The sequence below is a fragment of the Bombina bombina genome, chromosome 6, assembly GCF_027579735.1.
Source record: "Bombina bombina isolate aBomBom1 chromosome 6, aBomBom1.pri, whole genome shotgun sequence".
NCBI classification, from domain to species: Eukaryota; Metazoa; Chordata; class Amphibia; order Anura; family Bombinatoridae; genus Bombina; species Bombina bombina.
In genome coordinates, this window is record NC_069504.1 from 1159037547 (window position 1) to 1159061040 (window position 23494).

At 40.2% G+C, this 23494-nt stretch overlaps 1 protein-coding gene across 1 annotated transcript in view; it reads left to right on the forward strand.

The window, feature by feature from the left end:
* The window catches only part of DERA (deoxyribose-phosphate aldolase), a gene marked incomplete at its 3' end in the record, with an annotated part of 370477 nt that overhangs the window by 313694 nt on the left and 33289 nt on the right, over window positions 1-23494 (forward strand). The window contains 1 exon segment of the mRNA XM_053719141.1: window positions 3456-3568. Within this exon segment, the coding sequence (XP_053575116.1) occupies window positions 3456-3568 (113 nt within the window).

Below are 23494 nucleotides of genomic sequence, written 5' to 3' on the forward strand. Positions count from 1 at the left end.
TCAATGAGCAAAATTTTTCATTGCCATGGATGGAAGGTGAATTGGGGAAGAGGTTCTCTGTTTCCAGCTACAGGGGCAGTGTTCTTGAGGTCCTTAATAGACTTCCTGTTTAGGAGATTAGTTTTGGGTTTTTCTTGGAGTTCCTTGTCCTTTTCAGAGGTGGCCCAATTTATTCAGTGGGCGAGGGCTCACATCTGTTGTCTATTTGCGATTCTCATTTTAAGAAAAGTGGTTTTTCTGAGCTGACAGATTTTTCATCCGGGTGAGTGGGAACTCCGCCCGGAGGTGTTTTCCTCAATTGGGGGTAGCCAGATCTGTATCTCAGGGCTTCTTGGCAGAATGCTAAGCTCTTGTGGTATGGCTTGAGGTCAAGGGACCTTCTGGTCTTCCTGTTAAAAGTTCTGGCGGTCCCTTGGAGTTTTAATCTAACATTCCTGTTTTTCTCTTAGCTCTGGCATGTCCTCGCAGGATCTTGTATGCAGACCTAGTGGGAATGTCATCTCTGCCTCTGTGGAGACTATCTCTAAGGAAGGACCTCCTGATTCAGGGTCTTTTTCCTCATCCATATCTAGTTTCTCTGAAGCTGATGGCTTGGGGATTGAACGCTTATTTTTTTCTAAGCGTGGTATTTCTGGGTCGGTCATTGAGAGTTTTATACAGGCTCGTAAACCTGTTACTAGGAGAATTTTTCTTAAGATATGGAGTTTATATCTTTACTGGTGTGAATCCAGAGGCTACTCTTTGAGTAGAGTCAGGATTCTTAGGTTTTTTGTCCTTTCTCCAGGAGGGTCTGGAAAAGGGTTTATCTGTTAGTACCCTGAAAGGTCTAATTTCTGCTTTATCTATTTTGTTGCTCAAGCATCTGGCGATTGTGTCAGACCTTCAGTCTTTTTGTCAGGCTTTGGTTAGAATCTGGCCTATGTTTAAGTTTGTGACTCCTCCTTGGAGTCTTAATTTAGTTCTTAGAGTTCTCCAATAGGCTCCATTTTGAGCCTAGGCTTTCTTTGGATATTAAGTTGTTTATCTGGAAGGTTTTGTTTTTGGTTGCTATCTCTTCGGCTAGAATAGTTTTGTGAAGCTCTTTTCCTTATTTTTCATTCTGATAAGGTAGTACTGCATACTGTCCTAGGTTTCCTTCGAAAGGTTGTTTCGGATCAGAATATTAATCAGGAAATTGTTGTTCCTTCTTTGTGTCCTAAACCTTCTTCTCATAAGGAATGTTTGTTACAAAACTTAGATGTAGTTTGTGCATTGAAATATTATTTGCAGGCGACTAAGGATTTTCGCCAGTTTTCTTCTTTATTTGTTGTTTTTTCTTGGAAATGTGAAGGTCAGAAAGCTACGGCTACTTTTCTTTCTTGTTGGTTGAGGAGTGTTATTCTCTTGGCATATAAGACTGATGGTCAGATGCCTTCTGAGAAAATCCCAACTCATTCTACGAGGGCTGTTTCTTCCACTTGGGCTTTCAAAAATGGTGCTTCTGTAGATCAGATTTACAAGGCTTCCACTTGGTCATCTTTGCATACTTTTTCTAAATTTTACAAATGTGATACTTTTGCTTCAGCTGAGGCTTCTTTTGGGCGGAAGGTTCGTCAAGCAGTGTTGCCTTCTGTTTAGGTTCCCTGTCTTGTCCCTCCTTTATCATCCGTGTCCTCTAGCTTGGGTGTTGATTCCCAATAGTAATTATGATGATCCGTGGACTCACCGTGTCATTAGAAAGAAAATAAAATTTATGCTTACCTGATAAATTTGTTTCTTTCTTGACACGGTGAGTCCACGGCCCACCCTCGATTCAGACAGTTTGTTTTCATAAACATCAGGCACCTCTGCACCTTGTATTACTTCCTTTCTCCTTTCCCTTTGGTCGAATGACTGGGGGTTGTGGGTAAGGGGAGTGGTATTTAACAGCTTTGATGTGGTGCTCTTTGCCTCCTCCTGCTGGTCAGGAGTGATATTTTCAATAGTAATTATGAAGATCCGTGGACTCACCGTGTCAAGAAAGAAACAAATTTATCAGGTAAGCATACATTTCATTGTTTGCCTTTGGTGCTGCCTTTGAGACTCATAAATGAATAGCCGTCTGCATTTAATAACTATTATCCATTATCTTGTAATTAACTCTCCCTGTGACAATGCTATAATATATAGTACATTTCTTTAATGAACTGGAAAATGTTCATCTTGTTCCATTTGGTAACGAGCTGCTGAATAGTCATTAAATTCTGCTGAGAATTGGGTGAGATGGATTGAATAGACGTTCTTTAGTTTGTGGTTAATCTATTATAATTAGATTCCCTTTTCTTTTTTTATCAGCTGCTGAGTAAATGTCTGTTTGACCCACAGACAAAGCCATCACTTAGGGGCAGTTGTGCAATGAACGAAGCATCCTGATTACTTTTGCTACAGGATTATAACTGCGGGTACTGCTGCAGGTTGTGCTGTAATAAAGTGATGGGGAGAGAGGAGTGTGGCAGGTAGACAGAGAAGGTTAACGGTGTAACTATGGGGTGTAAAGCAGCCGAGTTACAGGGTTAAAAGATTAATGAGAGGCCTCATCACGTGTGAAGTCTATGTGATAAGGTACCCAGCTAACAATAGTATTTGTGACAAGAGACCAGTGTAAATATTCTGCTCTGAACCAGATTGAGCGGTCTCCACGTTTTTCAGAAAAAAAATTACCCCTAGCATTTTTCCCAATAAAGTGCGATAATGGTTAATCTTTGTCTTCTGGTGCCAAATATTAGCGGGGCTTAGGTGTCTGTATGGTGACTAGTTAGCTTTCACCCTTGCTCTGTCTGAGGCTATTCTGATTGGCTGTCATATTCTAGCTGAACCCCTAGAAATTTAGCTAAAGATGCTTAGTCTGAAGTTAACGTGATTGACGTTTGTGCACAAGATACCCTCTAGCCACACTTTCACCAAGTCCAGAATATTGTATTAGTATGACATTACTTATGTGACTTGCTATAGTCATATCTTAAAATAATACATTTCTACTGGTTCCTTCACTGCTCATTCACATGTCCTATACTCCTCTGCTCATTCCGAAGCTTTCCTGATAGGCTGGCATACACAAGCCACACACCTAGCACACCAGCTGATTAGCTTTCACTCACCATTCTGTTTTGCTATCAGCAACAGAGTATATACTCTCTCTACTCACTCTCTTCAGCCCGTTTTGTTATGCGAATAATGAGTACACCATAAGGGGGGCACTGAAGACTAATAGGATGCATTGCGGGTTTGCACCTACCTCTTGCTGATTAATACCGTTTGTTAGTAAAGGGAATCTGTAATAGCTTGTTAGATATTCAGTGATGGTGGTTCCATACCTGGTGAATCCCAGAAGGAATGCTGCTTATTCTGTTGTGTATATTGTGCTGTGTAGTGAGACCAAGCTGTGGTTGGTAAATGTTATAGTTTAATATAGCAATAATTGTATCTTTTATTCCTAGGTTCTGATTTTATTAAGACTTCAACAGGGAAAGAGTCGGTCAATGCCACATATCCTGTAGCGCTGGTGATGGTGCGTGCTATCCGGGATTTCTACTGGAGAACGGGAATCAAGGTGATTTTCACATGGACATTAAATCCTGTTAGATGTACGTATGCATGTGTGATCTGAGTCTTTAGCATAAATGTTGTAGAGAGAGAGGGGGATATTTATCAAACCGTCAACCGCAAATACACTGGAATTCGGCATCGTAATTGTGGTGAGCTTGATCCGACCTAGTTATCAAAGCCTACAGACCGGCAAAAGTTGTAATCTGTGACATAACATACGATCCGCCTGTCTCAGTCCGACACAGATCGATGCTTACGTCATTACAGATGTTCCGAATACACATTCAGCAATATTTGACACTTTTTAAAAGTTATCAAATAGTTAACGGGTACGCTTGCGGCTATTCCGGGCCAGTTTACCTGGTTTTTAATCCGCCACCCTGGAGGCCACGGATGCCATAGGAATGAATGGGAGTCTGAAAGCAGCGAAAGCTTATGTTCAATGCTGTCAGAAATCCCATTGATTTCTATGGTTGAAAGCAAGTTACTTTTACACCTAACACCCTAACATAAGCCCCGAGTCTAAACACCCCTAATCTGCCACCCCCGACATCGCCGCCACCTACATAATGTTATTAACACCTATTCCGCAGCTCCCGGACCCCGCCGCCACTGAATAAACGTATTAACCCCTAAACCTCTGGCCTCCCACATCACTACCATTAACTAAACCTATTAAACCCTAAACCGTCAGCCCCCCACATTGCCATAAACTAAATTTAGCTATTAACCCCTAAACCTAACAACCCTCTAACTTTACATTAAAATTACAACATCCCTATCTTAAATAAATTAAAACTTACCTGTAGAATTAAAATAAACTTTCTTTAATGTAATTGGCAAGAGTCCATGAGCTAGTGACGTATGTGATATACAATCCTACCAGGAGGGGCAAAGTTTCCCAAACCTCAAAATGCCTACAAATACACCCCTCACCACACCCACAATTCAGTTTTACAAACTTTGCCTCCTATGGAGGTGGTGAAGTAAGTACGTTGATATGCGCTTCTCAGCATTGTTGAAGCCCGATTCCTCTCAGAGTACAGCGAATGTCAGAGGGACGTGAAGGGAGTATCACTTATTAAATTCAATGATTTCCCTAATGGGGGTCTATTTCATAGGTTCTCTGTTATCGGTCGTAGAGATTCATCTCCTACCTCCCTTTTCAGATAGACGATATACTCTCATATACCATTACCTCTACTGATAATTGTTTCTGTACTGGTTTGGCTATCTGCTATATGTGGATGGGTGTCTTTTGGTAAGTATGTTTTTTATTACTTAAGACACCCCAGCTATGGTTTGGCACTTTACATATATTTAGAACTTTATATAAAAGCATAAAGTGCCAAACCATAGCTGGGGTGTCTTAAGTAATAAAAAACATACTTACAGTAATTGGCAAATATAAGTACAATACATATATTTAGAGCTTTATATAAAAGCATATTGTACTTATATTTGCCATGAGTCAGGTTCATGTATTTCCTTGTGCAGACTGTCAGTTTCATATTTGGGAAAAAAACTTTTCTTTCATGTAATTGGCAAGAGTCCAAGAGCTAGTGACGTATGGGATATACAATCCTACCAGGAGGGGCAAAGTTTCCCAAACCTCAAAATGCCTATAAATACACCCCTCACCACACCCACAATTCAGTTTTACAAACTTTGCCTCCTATGGAGGTGGTGAAGTAAGTTTGTGCTAAGATTTCTACGTTGATATGCGCTTCTCAGCATGCTGAAGCCCGGTTCCTCTCAGAGTACAGTGAATGACAGAGGGATGTGAAGGGAGTATTACCTATTGAATGCAATGGTCATCCTAACGGGGATCTATTTCATAGGTTCTCTGTTATCGGTCGTAGAGATTCCTCTCCTACCTCCCTTTTCAGATCGACGATATACTCTTTTATACCATTACCTCTGCTGATTCTCGTTTCAGTACTGGTTTGGCTATCTACTTTATGTAGATGAGTGTCTTTTGGTAAGTATGTTTTCCTTTATTAAGACACTCTTAGCTATGGTTTGGCACTTTAAATGTAAAGTTCTAAATATAATGTTTGTACTTATATTTGCCATGATTCAGGTTTATCAGTATATTTCCTTTTTACAGACTGTCAGTTTTATTTTGGGAAATGCACATATATAACAAAAAAAAAACAAAAAAAATTCTTACCTGAAACTTTTCAAATTGACTTTTTTTTCTAAATTGCGGGCTGTTAGGCTCTCGGGTGCGCAAAATGCTATAATTTATTGCATCATTCTTGGCGCGAGACTTTTTTGGCGCGAGAATTAAGTTTGTTGGCGTATTTTCGTCATTTCCGGTGTCTTAGTTGGCGCCAAGAATTTTCACGTAGTTGCGTCATCTATGACGCTCGTGTTTGTTGCAGACGTTTTTGGCGGCAAAAAATATTTTGTCAGTTGTGGGCGTCATACTTGGCGCCAGACTTTTGACATTATTTAAGTCTTCATTATTTTTGCTTCTGGTTTCCAGAGGCTTATTCTGTTTGCATTTTTTCCCATTCCTGAAACTGTCATATAAGGAAATTGATAATTTTGCTTTATATGTTGTTTTTTCTTTTACATATTGCAAGATGTCTCAATCTGACCCTGTATCAGAATCTACTTCTGGAATGCTGCTGCCTGATGTTGGTTCTACCAAAGCTAAGTGCATTTGTTGTAAACTTGTGGTAACTGTTCCTCCGGCTGTAGTTTGTGTTAGTTGTCATGATAAACTTTCTAAAGCAGACAATATTTCCATTAGTAGTAGTCCATTACATGTTGTTGTTCCTTCAACATCTAATGTTCAGGATATTCCTGTTAATGTGAGATAATTTGTTTCTAATTCTATTCAGAAGGCCCTGTCTGTTATACCACCTTCTAATAAACGTTAAAGGTCTTTTAAAACTTCTCATAAATTCGATGAATTTTTAAATGACCAACAGCATTCTGATTTATCTATCTCTGATGAGGATCTATCTGGTTCAGAAGATTCTGCCTCAGATATTGACACTAACAAAACTTCATATTTATTTAAAATGGAGTATATTTGTTCTTTATTAAAAGAGGTCTTGATTGCATTAGATATGGAGGAGACTAGTCCTCTTGATATTAAAACCAGTAAACATTTAAATTCGGTTTTTAAACCTCATGTAGTTATTCCAGAGGTTTTCCAGTTCCTGATGCTATTTCAGATTTAATTTCTAGTTAATGGAATAGTCTAGGTACTTCATTTACTTCTTCTTCAAGGTTTAAGAGACTGTACCCTTTGCCGACTGATAGATTGGAGTTTTGGGAAAAGATCCCCAAAGTTGATGGGGCTATCTCTACTCTTGCTAAGCGTACTACTATTCCTACGGCAGATAGTACTTCTTTTAAAGATCCTTTAGATAGGAAACTTGAATCTTATCTAAGGAAGGCTTATTTATGTTCAGGTCATCTTCTTAGGCCTGCTATTTCTTTGGCTGATGTTGCTGCAGCTTCAACTTTTTGGTTGGAAACTTTAGCGCAACAAGTACCAGATCCTAATGTGTATAGCATTGTTAAGCTAATTCAACATGCTAATAATTTCATTTGTGATGCCATTTTTGATATCATTAGAATTGATGTCAGGTATATGTCTTTAACTATTTAGCTAGAAGAGCTTTATGGATTAAATCTTGGAATGCGGATATGACTTCTAAGTCAACGTTGCTATCTCTATCTTTCCAAGGTAATAAATTATTTGGTTCTCAGTTGGATTCTATAATTTCAACTGGGGGAAGGGAGCATTTTTGCCTCAGGATAAAAAATCTAAGGGTAAATTTAGGGCTGCTAACCGTTTTCGTTCCTTTCATCAGCATAAGGAACAGAAACCTGACCCTTCCCCTAAAGGAACGGTTTCCAATTGGAAGCCTTCTCCAGTCTGGAATAAATCCAAGCCTTTTAGAAAATCAAAACCAGCCCCCAAGTCCGCATGAAGGTGCAGCCCTCATTCCAGCCCAGCTGGTAGGGGGCAGACTTCGATTTTTCAAAGATGTTTGGATCAATTCAATCCAAAATCATTGGATTCAGACCATTGTTTCTCAAGGGTACAGAATAGGTTTCAAGGTAAGACCGCCTGTGAGAAGTTTCTTTCTCTCACGCATTCCAGTGAACCCAGTAAAGGCTCAGGCTTTCCTGAAGTGTGTTTCAGACCTGGAGTTATCCGGCATAATTGTGCCAGTTCCATATCTGGAACGGGGTCTGGGGTTTTATTCAAATCTGTTCATTGTTCTAAAGAAAGAGAATTCTTTCAGACCAGTTCTGGATCTAAAAAGTTTGAATCGTTATGTAAGAATACCAACATTCAAAATGGTGACTATAAGGACTATTCTGCCTTTTGTTCAGCAAGGGCATTATATGTCCACAATAGACTTACAGGATGCTTATCTTCATATTCCGATTCATCCAGATCACTATCAGTTCCTGAGATTCTCTTTTCTAGACAAGCATTACCAATTTGTTGCTCTTCCTTTTGGCCTAGCAACAGCTCCAAGGATTTTTTCAAAGGTTCTCTGTGCCCTACTCTCTGTAATCAGAGAGCGGGGTATTGCTGTGTTTCCTTATTTGGATGATATCTTGGTACTTGCTCAGTCTTTACATTCTGCAGAATCTCTCACAAATCAACTAGTGTTGTTTCTTCAAAGACATGGTTGGAGGATCAATTTATCAAAAATTTCCTTGATTCCTCAGACAAGGGTAATCTTTTTAGGATTCCAAATAGATTCAGTATCCATGACTTTGTCTCTAACAGACAAAAGACGTCTGAAATTGGTTTCAGCTTGTCGGAACCTTCAGTCTCAGTCATTCCCTTCAGTAGCTATGTGCATGGAGGTTTTAGGTCTCATGACTGCAGCATCGGACGCGATCCCCTTTGCTCGTTTTCACATGAGACCTCTTCAGCTTTGTATGCTGAACCAATGGTGCAGGGATTATACAAAGATATCACAAATTAATATCCTTAAATCCCAATATTCGACTATCTCTGACTTGGTGGTTAGATCACCACCGTTTGGTCCAAGGGGCCTCTTTTGTTCGTCCAACCTGGACTGTGATTTCAACAGATGCAAGTCTTTCAGGTTGGGGAGCTGTCTGGGGATCTCTGACAGCGCAGGGGGTTTGGAAATCTCAAGAGGCGAGATTACCAATCAATATTTTGGAACTCTGTGCGATTCTCGGAGCTCTTCAGTTTTGGCCTCTTCTGAAGAGAGAACCGTTTATTTGTTTTCAGACAGACAATGTCACAACCGTGGCGTATGTCAATCATCAAGGTGGGACTCACAGTCCTCAAGCTATGAAAGAAGTATCTTGGATACTTGCATGGGCGGAATCCAGCTCCTGTCTAATCTCTGCGGTCCATTTTCCAGGTATAGACAATTGGGAAGCGGATTATCTCAGTCGCCAGACTTTACATCCAGGAGAATGGTCTCTTCACCCAGATGTGTTTCTTCAGATTGTTTAGATGTGGGGGCTTCCAGAAATAGATCTGATGGCTTCTCATCTAAACAGGAAACTTCCCAGGTATCTGTCCAGGTTCAGGGATCCTCAGGCGGAAGCAGTTGTCACTTCCTTGGAATTATCAACCTGCTTATATCTTTCCGCCTCTAGTTCTTCTTCCAAGAGTGATTTCCAAAATCATAATGGAGCATTAATTTGTACTGCTGGTGGCTCCAGCATGGCCACACAGGTTTTGGTATGCGGATCTTGTTCGGATGTCCAGTTGCCAACCTTGGCCACTTCTGTTAAGGCCAGACCTTCTATCTCAAGGTCCATTTTTCCATCAGGATCTCAAATCATTAAATTTGAAGGTATGGAGATTGAACGCTTAGTGCTTAGTCATAGAGGTTTCTCTGACTCAGTGATTAATACTTTGTTGCAGGCTCGCAAATCTGTGTCTAGAAAGATTTATTACCGAGCTTGGAAGACTTACATTTCATGGTGTTCTTCTCATAAATTTTCTTTGCATTCTTTTAGAATTCCTAGAATTTTACAATTTCTTCAGGATTGTTTGGATAAGGGTTTGTCTGCAAGTTCCTTGAAAGGACAAATCTCTGCTCTTTCTGTTCTGTTTCACAGAAAAATTGCTAACCTTCCTGACATTCATTGTTTTGTACAGGCTTTGGTTCGTATCAAGCCTGTCATTAAGCCATTTTCTCCTCCTTGGAGTCTTAATTTGGTATTGAGGGCTTTACAGGCTCCTCTGTTTGAGCCTATGCATTCTCTGGACATTAAATTACTTTCTTGGAAAGTATTGTTTCTTTTGGCCATCTCTTCTGCTAGAAGAGTTTCTGAATTATCTGCCCTTTCTTGTGAGTCTCCTTTTCTGATTTTTCATCAGGATAAGGCGGTTTTGCGGACTTCATTTAAATTTTTACCTAAAGTTGTGAATTCCAACAACATTAGTAGAGAAATTGTTGTCCCTTCGTTGTGTCCTAATCCTAAGAATTCTTTGGAAAGATCTTTATATTCTTTGGATGTGGTTAGAGCTTTGAAATATTATGTTGAAGCTACTAAATATTTCAGGAAGACTTCTAGTCTATTTGTTATCTTTTCTGGTTCTAGGCAAGGTCAGAAGGCTTGTGCCATTTCTTTGGCATCTTGGTTAAAGCTTTTGATTCATCATGCTTATTTGGAGTCAGGTAAATTCCCGCCTCAGAGGATTACGGCTCATTCTACTAGGTCAGTTTCTACTTCCTGGGCTTTTAAGAATGAAGCTTCTGTTGATCAGATTTGCAAAGCAGCAACTTGGTCTTCTTTGCATACTTTTACTAAATTCTACCATTTTGATGTTTTCTCTTCTTCAGAAGCAGTTTTTGGTAGAAAAGTTCTTCAGGCAGCTGTTTCAGTTTGATTCTTCTGCTTGCAATTTCAGTTTTTTTCATTATAAAGATTAAAACTTTTTGATTTGGCTTGTGGATTCTTTTTTCAGTGGAATTGGCTGTCTTTATTTTTATCCCTCCCTCTCTAGTGACTCTTGCGTGGAGTTCCACATCTTGGGTATTTGCTATCCCATACGTCACTAGCTCATGGACTCTTGCCAATTACATGAAAGAAAAGATAATTTATGTAAGAACTTACCTGATAAATTCATTTCTTTCATATTGGCAAGAGTCCATGAGGCCCACCCTTTTTGTGGTGGTTATGATTTTTTTGTATAAAGCACAATTATTCCAATTCCTTGTTGATGCTTTCGCTCCTTTCTTATCACCCCACTTCTTGGCTATTCGTTAAACTAAATTGTGGGTGTGGGGGGGGTGTATTTATAGGCATTTTGAGGTTTGGGAAACTTTGCCCCTTCTGGTAGGATTGTATATCTCATACGTCACTAGCTCATGGACTCTTGCCAATATGAAAGAAATGAATTTATCAGGTAAGTTCTTACATAAATTATGTTATTTAGGAAAATGTTTTTTTACCTGGGGTATAGTCTTTCTTTCATGTAATTGGCAAGAGTTCATGAGCTAGTGATGTATGGGATATACAATCCTATAAGGAGGGGCAAAGTTTCCCAAACCTCAAAATGCCTATAAATGCACCCTTCACCACACCCACAATTCAGTTTTACAAACTTTGCCTCCTATGGAGGTGGTGAAGTAAGTTTGTGCTAAGATTTCTACGTTGATATGCGCTTCTCAGCATTTTGAAGCCCGATTCCTCTCAGAGTACAGCGAATGTCAGAGGAATGTGAAGGGAGTATCACCTATTGAATGCTATGGTTTTCCTCCCTGGGATCTATTTCATAGGTTCTCTGTTATTGGTCGTAGAGATTCATCTCCTACCTCCCTTTTCAGATTGACGATATACTCTTATATACCATTACCTCTACTGATAACTGTTTCAGTACTGGTTTAACTATCTGCTATATGTGGATAGGTCAAAAAAGGAGAAAAGAAAAGAGATATCTTGGGGCACACTTAGGTGAGAGCCTAAATAATCAAGTTAAAGTTGTGCATATGAGACATCAACTTAAAACATAACTTTTATTAGTGAAAAAAATATTATTAAAAGAAAAGACGTATATTATATTAAAATGGAGGTATCACTATTATGTTACACCTTATTCAGAGTACAACGTCTACTTCAATGAGTAATATATGTCCCCACATTCATCAAGACAGTCCCATTGTATTTCTATTAATTAAGGTTGTCACTAGTAGTAATAAGTTTATCTAGTGCCCATTAGATTATGGGATTGTACAATTAATTGTGGATAGTCTAGTATCGATACTGGACAGGGTAGACTTTGCTATAACAATTGTACTGCGGTAACAAAGTGTACCTGGGATGACATATACAATGTCATCTATAAAATCCTAAGTATAAAATCAAATAAGTCAGGTGGAAGAGTGTGTCAAAAATAGACACACTTATGTTACAAATTGCATGCACTTGCTCCTCTTAAAGGTGTAGGAGAACATAAAGCATTCCCAAAAACAATAATATAATAACAGTTGATTGATCTATTAGATCCTAGTGGTAAGTTGGGAATGGACCATGTATTAAGCACATTACACTCCCAGATTATAATAGAGCTGTGGTGTCATTATTACCTGTGGCAGTATGTGTCAATATTGACCGCCACTGATTATCAAATCGTGCTGTATTATATATACTATCATTCAAACAATACTCCTCATGGGGTTAATATTGTGAATGCTGTATTGCAGGGTAACAATTTAGGTCAGGAATGACTGCCACAACATCAATTGATTTAATCTCTATTTGTGCTACATCATGCACATTACTTAAATCACAGGCTACGCTTTTGGTCTTAATACTGAAGTAGTGATCTAATACGTATCAGTATGTTATGTTATACAGGTTATATATTCACAAATATTAAAAATGGTTTTAGCACTGTAGTAACAACAATATATGTGACATGATAGATCACATTAGCTGCCACTATAAAGCGTTACTCTATCTCCTGTTGTGCTGTATCATACTCAATTTTTTGCACCGTAAGTTATGCTAATAAAGTAAGCGCAGTGGCAGCGATCTAATTTATGTCAGTCGGAGTCAGGGCTGACAACAGTTACAAACATCATTCTGTCCCCACTGATACTATAGTTAGTATCACCACGTTCGAAAAACTATGGTATGCAATATAACATCATTAATTATCGCACTAATCCACTTTCGCTTGTAAAGGTGTATCCAGTCCACGGGTTCATCCATTACTTGTGGGATATTCTCCTTCCCAACAGGAAGTTGCAAGAGGACACCCACAGCAGAGCTGTCTATATAGCTCCTCCCCTAACTGCCACCCCCAGTCATTCTCTTGCAACTCTCGACAAGAAAGGAAGTATCAAGAGATATGTGGTGACTTAGTGTAGTTTTACCTTCAATCAAGAGTTTTCTATTTTTAAACGGTACCGACGTTGTACTGTTTTACTCTCAGGCAGAAATTGGAAGAAGAATCTGCCTGGAGGTTGATGATCTTTGCGGTTTGTAACTAAGGTCCATTGCTGTTCTCACACATAACTGAAGAGTATGGAAAGAAAACTTCAGTTGGGGGGACGGTTTGCAGATTACCTGCTTTGAGGTATGTTCAGTATATTTATTTCTAGAGAGATAAGATCTAGACAGAGCCTTATATATTTGAGGTAAGCCTGATGCAGTGATTTAACGACGACTGGGATCATGCTTACAATAAAGGGTAATATTCATGTTAATACTCATTTTACTTAGTGTCAAAACGTTTGCATGGTTTATAGAAAAAAACGTTTTTTCTCTGAGGGTGATAAATCTTTATTTGGGGCCTAGTTTTCCACATGGCTAGTCAGATTACTCCTAGGAGTCCTTTTTTAAGGCCCTCTGACATCGAGTGCATGGTGGGAGGGGCCTATTTTTGCGCTCTAAATGCGCAGTTGATATTCAGACTGAGACATCCAGCTTCCCTAAAGGAGTCCTCTGGCATCTATAGAGGGTTTTTTTCCTGCAAAAATCGTGTTTAAGGGCAGGTAAGAGCCACAGCAGAGCTGTGGCAGTGTGTTTGACTGTTTATTAACGGTTTTAACGGTTTTCAAATCCGGTTTGGGGTCTAAGGGATTAATCATCCATTTGCAAGTGGGTGCAATGCTGCTTTAGTCCCTTATACACACTGTAAACATTTCGTAGAGTTTACTACTTTTTAACACTGTTTTGCAGTATATGTGGTAGTTTTTTTCTCTTAAAGGCACAGTACCATTTTTGTTTAATTGCTGTTTCACATTTATTAAAGTGTTTTCCAAGCTTGCTGGTCTCATTACTAGTCTGTTAAACATGTCTGACATAGAGGAAACTCCTTGTTCATTATGTTTAGAAGCCATTGTGGAACCCCCTCTTAGAATGTGTACCAAATGTACTGATATTTCTATAAGTTTTAAAGACCGTATTATGGCTTTTAAAGATTTATCACCAGAGGTTTCTCAGACTGACAAAAGGGAGGTTAAACCACCTAGCTCTCCCCATGTGTCAGAACCTATATCTCCCGCTCAAGTGATGCCAAGTACATCTGGCGCGTCCAATGCGTTTACCTTACAAGACATGGCGGCAGTTATGAATCATACCCTCACAGAGGTATTGTCCAAACTGCCAGGATTACAAGGAAAGCGAGACAGCTCTGGGGCTAGAACAAATACAGAGCTTTCTGATGCTTTAGTAGCTATGTCCGATATACCCTCACAATATGCAGAAGCCGAAGCAGGAGAGCTTCTATCTGTGGGTGACATTTCTGATTCAGGGAAGGCGTTACTTCAGTCTGACTCTGAAATGACAGCGTTTAAATTTAAGCTTGAACACCTCCGCTTGTTGCTCAAGAAGGTTTTAGCGACTCTGGATGACTGTGACCAAATTGTAGTCCCAGAGAAATTGTGTAAGATGGACAAATACTTTGCAGTGCCTGTTTACACTGATGTTTTTCCAGTCCCTAAGAGGTTTTCGGAAATTATTACTAAGGAATGGGATAGACCAGGTGTACCGTTCGCTCCCCCTCCTGCTTTTAAAAAGATGTTTCCCATAGATGCCGCAACACGGGACTCGTGGCAGACGGTCCCTAAGGTGGAGGGAGCAGTCTCTACCCTAGCTAAGCGTACAACTATCCCCGTCGAGGACAGTTGTGCTTTCCTAGATCCAATGGATAAAAAAATAGAGGGTTTCCTTAAGAAAATCTTTATACAACAAGGTTTTATTCTCCAGCCTCTTGCATGCATTGCCCCAGTCACTGCTGCAGCGGCTTTCTGGTTCGAGTCTCTTGAGGAGGCTCTACAGGTGGAGACCCCGTTAGACGATATTCTAGACAGGATTAAAGCTCTTAAGTTAGCTAATTCCTTTATTTCTGACGTTGTTTTTCATTTAACCAAGCTAACGGCTAAGAATTCAGGTTTTGCCATTCAGGTGCGTAGGGCGCTATGGCTTAAATCCTGGTTAGCTGACGTTACTTCAAAGTCTAAGCTTCTCAACATCCCCTTCAAAGGGCAGACCCTATTCGGGCCTGGACTGAAGGAGATCATTTCTGATATTACTGGAGGAAAAGGTCACGCCCTTCCTCAGGATAGGTCCAACAAATTAAGGACCAAACAGCCTAATTTTCGTTCCTTTCGAAACTTTAAGAGTGGCGCAGCTTCAACTTCCTCTAATGCAAAACAAGAGGGAAATTTTGCCCAGTCCAAACCAGTCTGGAGACCTAACCAGGCTTGGAACAAGGGGAAGCAGGCCAAGAAACCTGCTGCTGCCTCTAAGACAGCATGAAGGAGTAGCCCCCGATCCGGGAACTGATCTAGTGGGGGCAGACTTTCTCTCTTCACCCAGGCTTGGGCAAGAGACATCCAGGATCCCTGGGCTCTGGAGATTGTTTCCCAGGGATATCTTCTGGACTTCAAAGCTTCATCTCCAAAGGGGAGATTTCATCTCTCACAATTATCTGCAAACCAGATAAAGAGAGAGGCATTCTTACATTTCGTTCAAGACCTATTGGTTATGGGAGTGATCCACCCAGTTCCAAGGGAGGAACAGGCGCAGGGCTTCTATTCAAATCTGTTTATAGTTCCCAAAAAAAAGGGAACTTTCAGACCAATCTTGGATCTCAAGATCCTAAACAAATTTCTCAGGGTCCCATCCTTCAAGATGGAGACTATTCCAACCATCCTACCTATGATCCAGGAGGATCAATATATGACTACCGTGGATTTAAAGGATGCTTATCTCCACATTCCGATACACAGAGATCATCATCAGTTCCTCAGGTTCGTCTTTCTAGACAGGCATTACCAGTTTGTGGCTCTTCCCTTCGGGTTAGCCACGGCACCAAGGATCTTTACGAAGGTTCTAGGGTCCCTACTGGCGGTTCTAAGGCCACGAGGCATAGCGGTGGCTCCTTACCTAGACGACATTCTGATACAGGCGTCGACTTTTCAAATCGCCAAGTCTCATACGGACATTGTTCTGGCATTCCTCCTCTCCCCTCTCACAAGTTTCCTTCCTAGGAACTCTGATAGATTCAGTAGAAATGAAAAATTTTCTGACAGAGGTCAGGTTGTCAAAACTTCTAACTTCCTGCCGTGCTCTTCATTCCACTTTGCGGCCGTCAGTGGCTCAGTGTATGGAAGTAATCGGCCTAATGGTAGCGGCAATGGACATAGTTCCGTTTGCCCGCCTACATCTCAGACCACTGCAACTTTGCATGCTCAATCAGTGGAATGGAGACAACACAGATTTGTCTCCTCAGATAAATCTGGATCAAGAGACCAGGGATTCTCTTCTCTGGTGGCTATCTCGGGTCCATCTGTCCAGGGGAATGAGTTTCCGCAGGCCAGAATGGACTATAGTGACGACAGATGCCAGCCTTCTGGGCTGGGGCGCAGTCTGGAACTCCCTGAAGGCTCAGGGTTTGTGGACTCAGGAGGAAGCCCTCCTTCCGATAAACATTCTGGAACTAAGAGCGATATATCACGACTGTAGCCTATATCAACCATCAGGGGGGAACAAGGAGCCCCCTGGCAATGTTGGAGGTTTCAAAGATAATTCTATGGGCAGAGGTTCACTCTTGCCATCTCTCAGCTATCGATATCCCAGGAGTAGAGAACTGGGAGGCGGATTTTCTAAGTCGGCAGACTTTTCATCCGGGGGAGTGGGAGCTCCATCCGGAGGTATTTGCCCAGCTGATTCAACTATGGGGCAAACCAGAACTGGATCTCATGGCGTCTCGTCAGAACGCCAAGCTTCCTTGTTATGGGTCCAGGTCAAGGGATCCCCAGGCAGCGCTGATAGATGCTCTAGCAGCGCCCTAGTCCTTCAGCCTGGCTTATGTGTTTCCACCATTTCCTCTGCTCCCTCGCCTGATTGCCAAGATCAAACAGGAGAGAGCTTCGGTGATTTTGATAGCTCCTGCGTGGCCACGCAGGACTTGGTATGCAGATCTGGTGGACATGTCATCCTTTCCACCATGGACTCTGCTGCTGAGGCAGGACCTTCTACTTCAAGGTCCCTTCAGACATCCAAATCTAATTTCTCTGCGTCTGACTGCTTGGAGATTGAACGCTTGATTTTATCAAAGCGTGTTTTTTTCGAGTCAGTCATTGATACCTTAATTCAGGCTCGAAAGCCTGTCACCAGGAAAATCTATCATAAGATATGGTGTAAATATCTTCATTGGTGTGAATCCAAGGGTTACTCATGGAGTAAGGTCAGGATTCCTAGGATATTATCCTTTCTCCAAGAAGGATTGGAGAAGGGATTGTCAGCTAGTTCCTTAAAGGGACAGATTTCTGCTCTGTCTATTCTTTTGCACAAACGTCTGGCTGAGGTTCCAGACGTTCAGGCGTTTTGTCAGGCTTTGGTTAGAATCAAGCCTGTGTTTAAACCTGTTGCTCCGCCATGGAGTTTAAATTTAGTTCTTAAAGTTCTTCAAGGGGTTCCGTTTGAACCCTTGCATTCCATGGATATTAAACTTTTATCTTGGAAAGTTCTGTTTTTAGTAGCTATCTCCTCGGCTTGAAGAGTTTCGGAGATATCTGCTTTACAGTGTGATTCCCCTTATCAGATTTTCCATGCAGATAAGGTAGTTTTACGTACCAGACCTGGGTTTCTTCCTATGGTGGTATCTAATAAGAATATCAATCAGGAGATTGTTGTTCCTTCATTATGTCCTAATCTTTCTTCAAAGAAGGAACGTCTATTACACAATCTTGATGTGGTTTGTGCTTTAAAGTTTTATTTACAAGCTACGAAGGATTTTCGTCAAACATCTGCTTTGTTTGTTGTCTACTCTGGACAGAGGAGAGGCCAAAAGGCTTCGGCAACTTCTCTTTCGTTTTGGCTAAGAAGCTTAATCCGCTTAGCTTATGAGACTGCTGGCCAGCAGCCTCCTGAAAGAATTACAGCTCATTCTACTAGAGCAGTAGCTTCCACATGGGCTTTTAAACATGAGGCCTCTGTTGAACAGATTTGTAAGGCGGCAACTTGGTCTTCGCTTCATACTTTTTCTAAATTCTACAAATTCGATACTTTTGCTTCCTCGGAGGCTATTTTTGGGAGAAAGGTTTTGCAGACAGTGGTGCCTTCCGTTTAAGTTCCTGCCTTGTCCCTCCCTTCATCCGTGTCCTAAAGCTTTGGTATTGGTATCCCACAAGTAATGGATGAACCCGTGGACTGGATACACCTTTACAAGAGAAAACAAAATTTATGCTTACCTGATAAATTTATTTCTCTTGTGGTGTATCCAGTCCACAGCCCGCCCTGTCATTTTAAGGCAGGTGTTTTTTATTTTTAAACTACAGTCACCACTGCACCCTATAGTTTCTCCTTTTTTCTTGCTTGTCTTCGGTCAAATGACTGGGGGTGGCAGTTAGGGGAGGAGCTATATAGACAGCTCTGCTGTGGGTGTCCTCTTGCAACTTCCTGTTGGGAAGGAGAATATCCCACAAGTAATGGATGAACCCGTGGACTGGATACACCACAAGAGAAATAAATTTATAAGGTAAGCATAAATTTAGTTTTTTGGCACAATCTATATGAACTGTACATAAGAATACACGGATTACTTATCCCATGATCGATGCAGCCCAGGGAACTCCCTGAAACCAGAGGGAATAAGTACACAATAAAATGTATTAAATAGTATTCCAACTAGATTGATAATCTGCTACGAGTGTGTAAGAAGGCATAGAAGTACTTTAGAAACAGAAATCTCACAAAAGTGATATTCGACAATCCTCTTTTTAGTATTGTCTCTGACACATCCTCTATTTTAACGATCTAAACCTTACTAATCGGTCCATCCGACTTCTATGGTATTAGTATTAATACATGAAATGACACCTTGCAAATACTATTATATATGATTGGCTAACAGTCTTTGTGTGTTTGTAGTGAAAATTTAAACAGCGCAGTCGTTTGTTTACATAGATACACCTCATGCGTTCACTCCAATTTTGATTGGTCAGATCACTACACACCTTTATTTTTCATAGCCACTGAACCTGACTACGTGTTACATATCCATGATTGTTCACAATAAGACACGTGATTGGGCTACACAAACCCTATTTTGATTGGTCAGTCTTGGCATAAAAGGAGCGGAATGATGAGACGTTCGGCGACTTTGACAAAGCAGTTGGCGAAACGCGCGTCAGGCTTTCACACAGCTTCTCTATAAAATTTATTGTGACAATTTAATAGACTAATATTTAACTGTTGGCCTTCATTGGCATTTTTTTACTAGTTGGTATAAGTGGATATTTAGAACGTGGTGATGCTAACTATAGTATCAGTGGGGACAGAATGATGTTTGTAACTGTTGTCAGCCCTGACTCCTACTGACATAAATTAGATCGCTGCCACTGCGCTTACTTTATTAGCATAACTTACGGTGCAAAAAATTGAGCATGATACAGCACAACAGGAGATAGAGTAACGCTTTATAGTGGCAGCTAATATGATCTATCATGTCACATATATTGTTGTTACTACAGTGCTAAAACCATTTTTAATATTTGTGAATATATAACCTGTATAACATAACATACTGATACGTATTAGATCACTTCTTCAGTATTAAGACCAAAAGCGTAACCTGTGATTTAAGTAATGTGCATGATGTAGCACAAATAGAGATTAAATCAATTGATGTAGTGGCACTCATTCCTGACCCATATTGTTACCCTGCAATACAGCATTCACAATATTAACCCCATGAGGAGTATTGTTTGAATGATAGTATATATAATACAGCACGATTTGATAATCAGTGGTGGCACAGTGGCGGTCAATATTGACACATACTGCCACAGGTAATAATGACACCACAGCTCTATTATAATCTGGGAGTGTAATGTGCTTAATACATGGTCCATTCCCAACTTACCACTAGGATCTAATAGATCAATCAACTGTTATTATATTATTGTTTTTGGGAATGCTTTATGTTCTCCCACACCTTTAAGAGGAGCAAGTGCATGCAATTTGTAACATAAGTGTGTCTATTTCTCTTGTAAGATGTATCGAGTCCAAGGATTCATCCTTACTTGTGGGATATTCTCCTTCCCTACAGGAAGTGGCAAAGAGAGCACCCACAGCAGAGCTGTCTATATAGCTCCTCCCTTAGCTCCACCCCCCAGTCATTCTCTTTGCCTACTCTAAGTACTAGGAAGGGCAGAGCGAGTGTGGTGACAAAAATGTTAGTTTTTATTTCTCAAGCAAAAGTTTGTTATTTTAAATGGTGCCAGTGTGTACTATTTACTCTCTGGCAGAAAAGGGATGAAGATTTCTGCAAGGAGGATTATGATCTTAGCACTTTGTAACTAAGATCCACTGCTGTTCTCACAAGAGCTGAAGAGTACAGGAAAACTTCAGTTGGGGGAACGGTTTGCAGGGTAAACTGCATTGAGGTATGTTCAGTCTATTTTTTTCTAGACAGACTGTGATAATTCTAGAAAAGGCTGGCAATATCCCCATGAGGGAAGGGTAAGCTGTATTCAGACACTTGGATAGGAATTTCAGCTTGCATGAAGGGCTCATTAGTTACTGGTGACACTGTTAGGAAAAAACTATTTGTTTATTGAGTAAATGATGCAATTATAATGTTTTTTAAAGGGACTAAAGGGGTCATTGTGGCTTGTTTTTGGTTTTTTTAACCCACATGGTTAATTAAGAGACACTCTGGTGTTTTTCTGATAGGCCTCAAAACATCGAGTGAGGTGGGAGGGGCCTATTTCTTTCATGTAATTGGCAAGAGTCCATGAGTTAGTGACATATGAGATATACAATCCTACCAGGAGGGGCAAAGTTTCCCAAACCTCAAAATGCCTATAAATACACCCCTCACCACACCCACAATTCAGTATTACAAACTTTGCCTCCTATGGAGGTGGTGAAGTAAGTTTGTGCTAAGATTTCTACGTTGATATACGCTTCTCAGCATTGTTGAAGCCTGATTCCTCTCAGAGTACAGCGAGAGGAAACTGTCATATAAGGAAATAGATAATTTTGCTTTATATGTTGTTTTTTCTCTTACATTGAGCAAGATGTCCCAATCTGATCCTGCCTCAGAAGTTTCTGTTCTTACATTGAGCAAGATGTCCCAATCTGATCCTGCCTCAGAAGTTTCTGTTGGAACATTGCTGCCTGACATCGGTTCTACCAAAGCTAAGTGCATTTGTTGTAAAAGTGTAGAAATTATTCCACCAAATGTAATTTGTAATAGTTGTCATGATAAACTTTTACATGCAGATAGTGTTTCCATCAGTAATAGTACATTGCCAGTTGCAGTTTCTTCAACTTCTAATGTGCATGATATACCTGTAAATTTTAAAGAATTTGTATCTGATTCTATTCTGAAGGCTTTGTCTGCATTTCCACCTTCTAATAAACATAAAAGGTCTTTTAAAACTTCTCATTTAGCTGATGAAATTTCAAATGACCAGCAACATAATAATTTATCTTCTTCTGATGAGGATCTATCTGATTCAGAAGATCCTTCCTCAGACATTGACACTGACAAAACTACTTATTTATTTAAAATAGAGTATATGCGTTCTTTATTAAAAGAAGTGTTAATTACTTTGGATATTGAGGTAACCAGTCCTATTGACGTTCAGTCTAATAAACGTTTAAATGCTGTTTTTAAACCTCCTGTGGTTTCCCCTTTTCCAAATACTGAGGCTATTTCTGATATGATTTCTAGGGAATGGAATAAGCCAGGTACTTCTTTTATTCCTTCTTCAAGGTTTAAAAAATTGTATCCTTTACCAGCAAAATCTATAGAGTTTTGGGAAAAAATCCCCAAAGTTGATGGGGCTATTTCTCCAACATAGGTGTGTCCGGTCCACGGCGTCATCCTTACTTGTGGGATATTCTCTTCCCCAACAGGAAATGGCAAAGAGTCCCAGCAAAGCTGGTCACATGATCCGTCCTAGGCTCCGCCTACCCCAGTCATTCTCTTTGCCGTTGCACAGGCAACATCTCCACGGAGATGGTTAAGAGTTTTTTGGTGTTTAAATGTAGTTTTTATTCTTCAATCAAGTGTTTGTTATTTTAAAATAGTGCTGGTATGTACTATTTACTCTGAAACAGAAAAAAGATGAAGATTTCTGTTTGTAAGAGGAAGATGATTTTAGCAGACGTTACTAAAATCGATTGCTGTTTCCTCACAGGACTGTTGAGATGAAGTAACTTCAGTTGGGGGAAACAGTTGGCAGACTTTTCTGCTTAAGGTATGACTGGCCATATTTCTAACAAGACTATGTAATGCTGGAAGGCTGTCATTTCCCCTTATGGGGACCGGTAAGCCATTTTCTTAGTTAAATAAAAGAATAAAGGGCTTCATAAGGGCTTAAAAAACTGGTAGACATTTTTCTGGTCTAAAAAGATTACTTTGCTAAGCATATTTTGCAGATTATAACTCTTAATAGTTATTATAATCTTGGGGATTGTTTAGAAAAACGGCAGGCACTGTATTGGACACCTTTTTCAGATGGGGGCCTTTTCTAGTTATAGACAGAGCCTCATTTTCGCGCCACTAATGCGCAGTTGTTTTTGGAGAGCAAGGCATGCAGATGCATGTGTGAGGAGCTAAGAATCACTGAAAAAGCTTATAGAAGGCATCATTTGGTATCGTTTTCCCCTCTGGGCTTGGTTGGGTCTCAGCAAAGCATATAGCTGGGACTGTATAGGGGTTAAATGTAAATTTAAGGGTTAAAGCTCTGAAATTTGGTGTGCAATACTTTTAAGGCTTTAAGACACTGTGGTGAAATTTTGGTGAATTTTGAACAATTCCTTCATACGTTTTCACATATTCAGTAATAAAGTGTTTTCAGTTTGAAATTTAAAGTGACAGTAACGGTTTTATTTTAAAACGTTTTTTGTGCTTTGTTGACAAGTTTAAGCCTGTTTAACATGTCTGTACCATCAGATAAGCTATGTTCTATATGTATGAAAGCCAAGGTGTCTCCCCATTTAAATTTATGTGATAATTGTGCCATAGTGTCCAAACAAAGTAGGGACAACAATGCCACAGATAATGATATTGCCCAAGATGATTCCTCAAATGAGGGGAGTAAACATGATACTACATCATCCCCTTCTGTGTCTACACCAGTTTTGCCCACACAAGAGGCCCCTAGTACATCTAGTGCGCCAATTCTTATTACCATGCAACAATTAACGGCTGTAATGGATAACTCTATAGCAAACATTTTATCCAAAATGCCTACTTATCAGAGAAAGTGCGATTGCTCTGTTTTAAACACTGAAGAGCAAGAGGACGCTGATGATAACTGTTCTGACATACCCTCACACCAATCTGAAGGGGCCAGGAGGGAGGTTTTGTCTGAGGGAGAAATTTCAGATTCAGGAAAAATTTCTCAACAAGCTGAACCTGATGTTGTGACATTTAAATTTAAATTAGAACATCTCCGCGCACTGCTTAAGGAGGTAT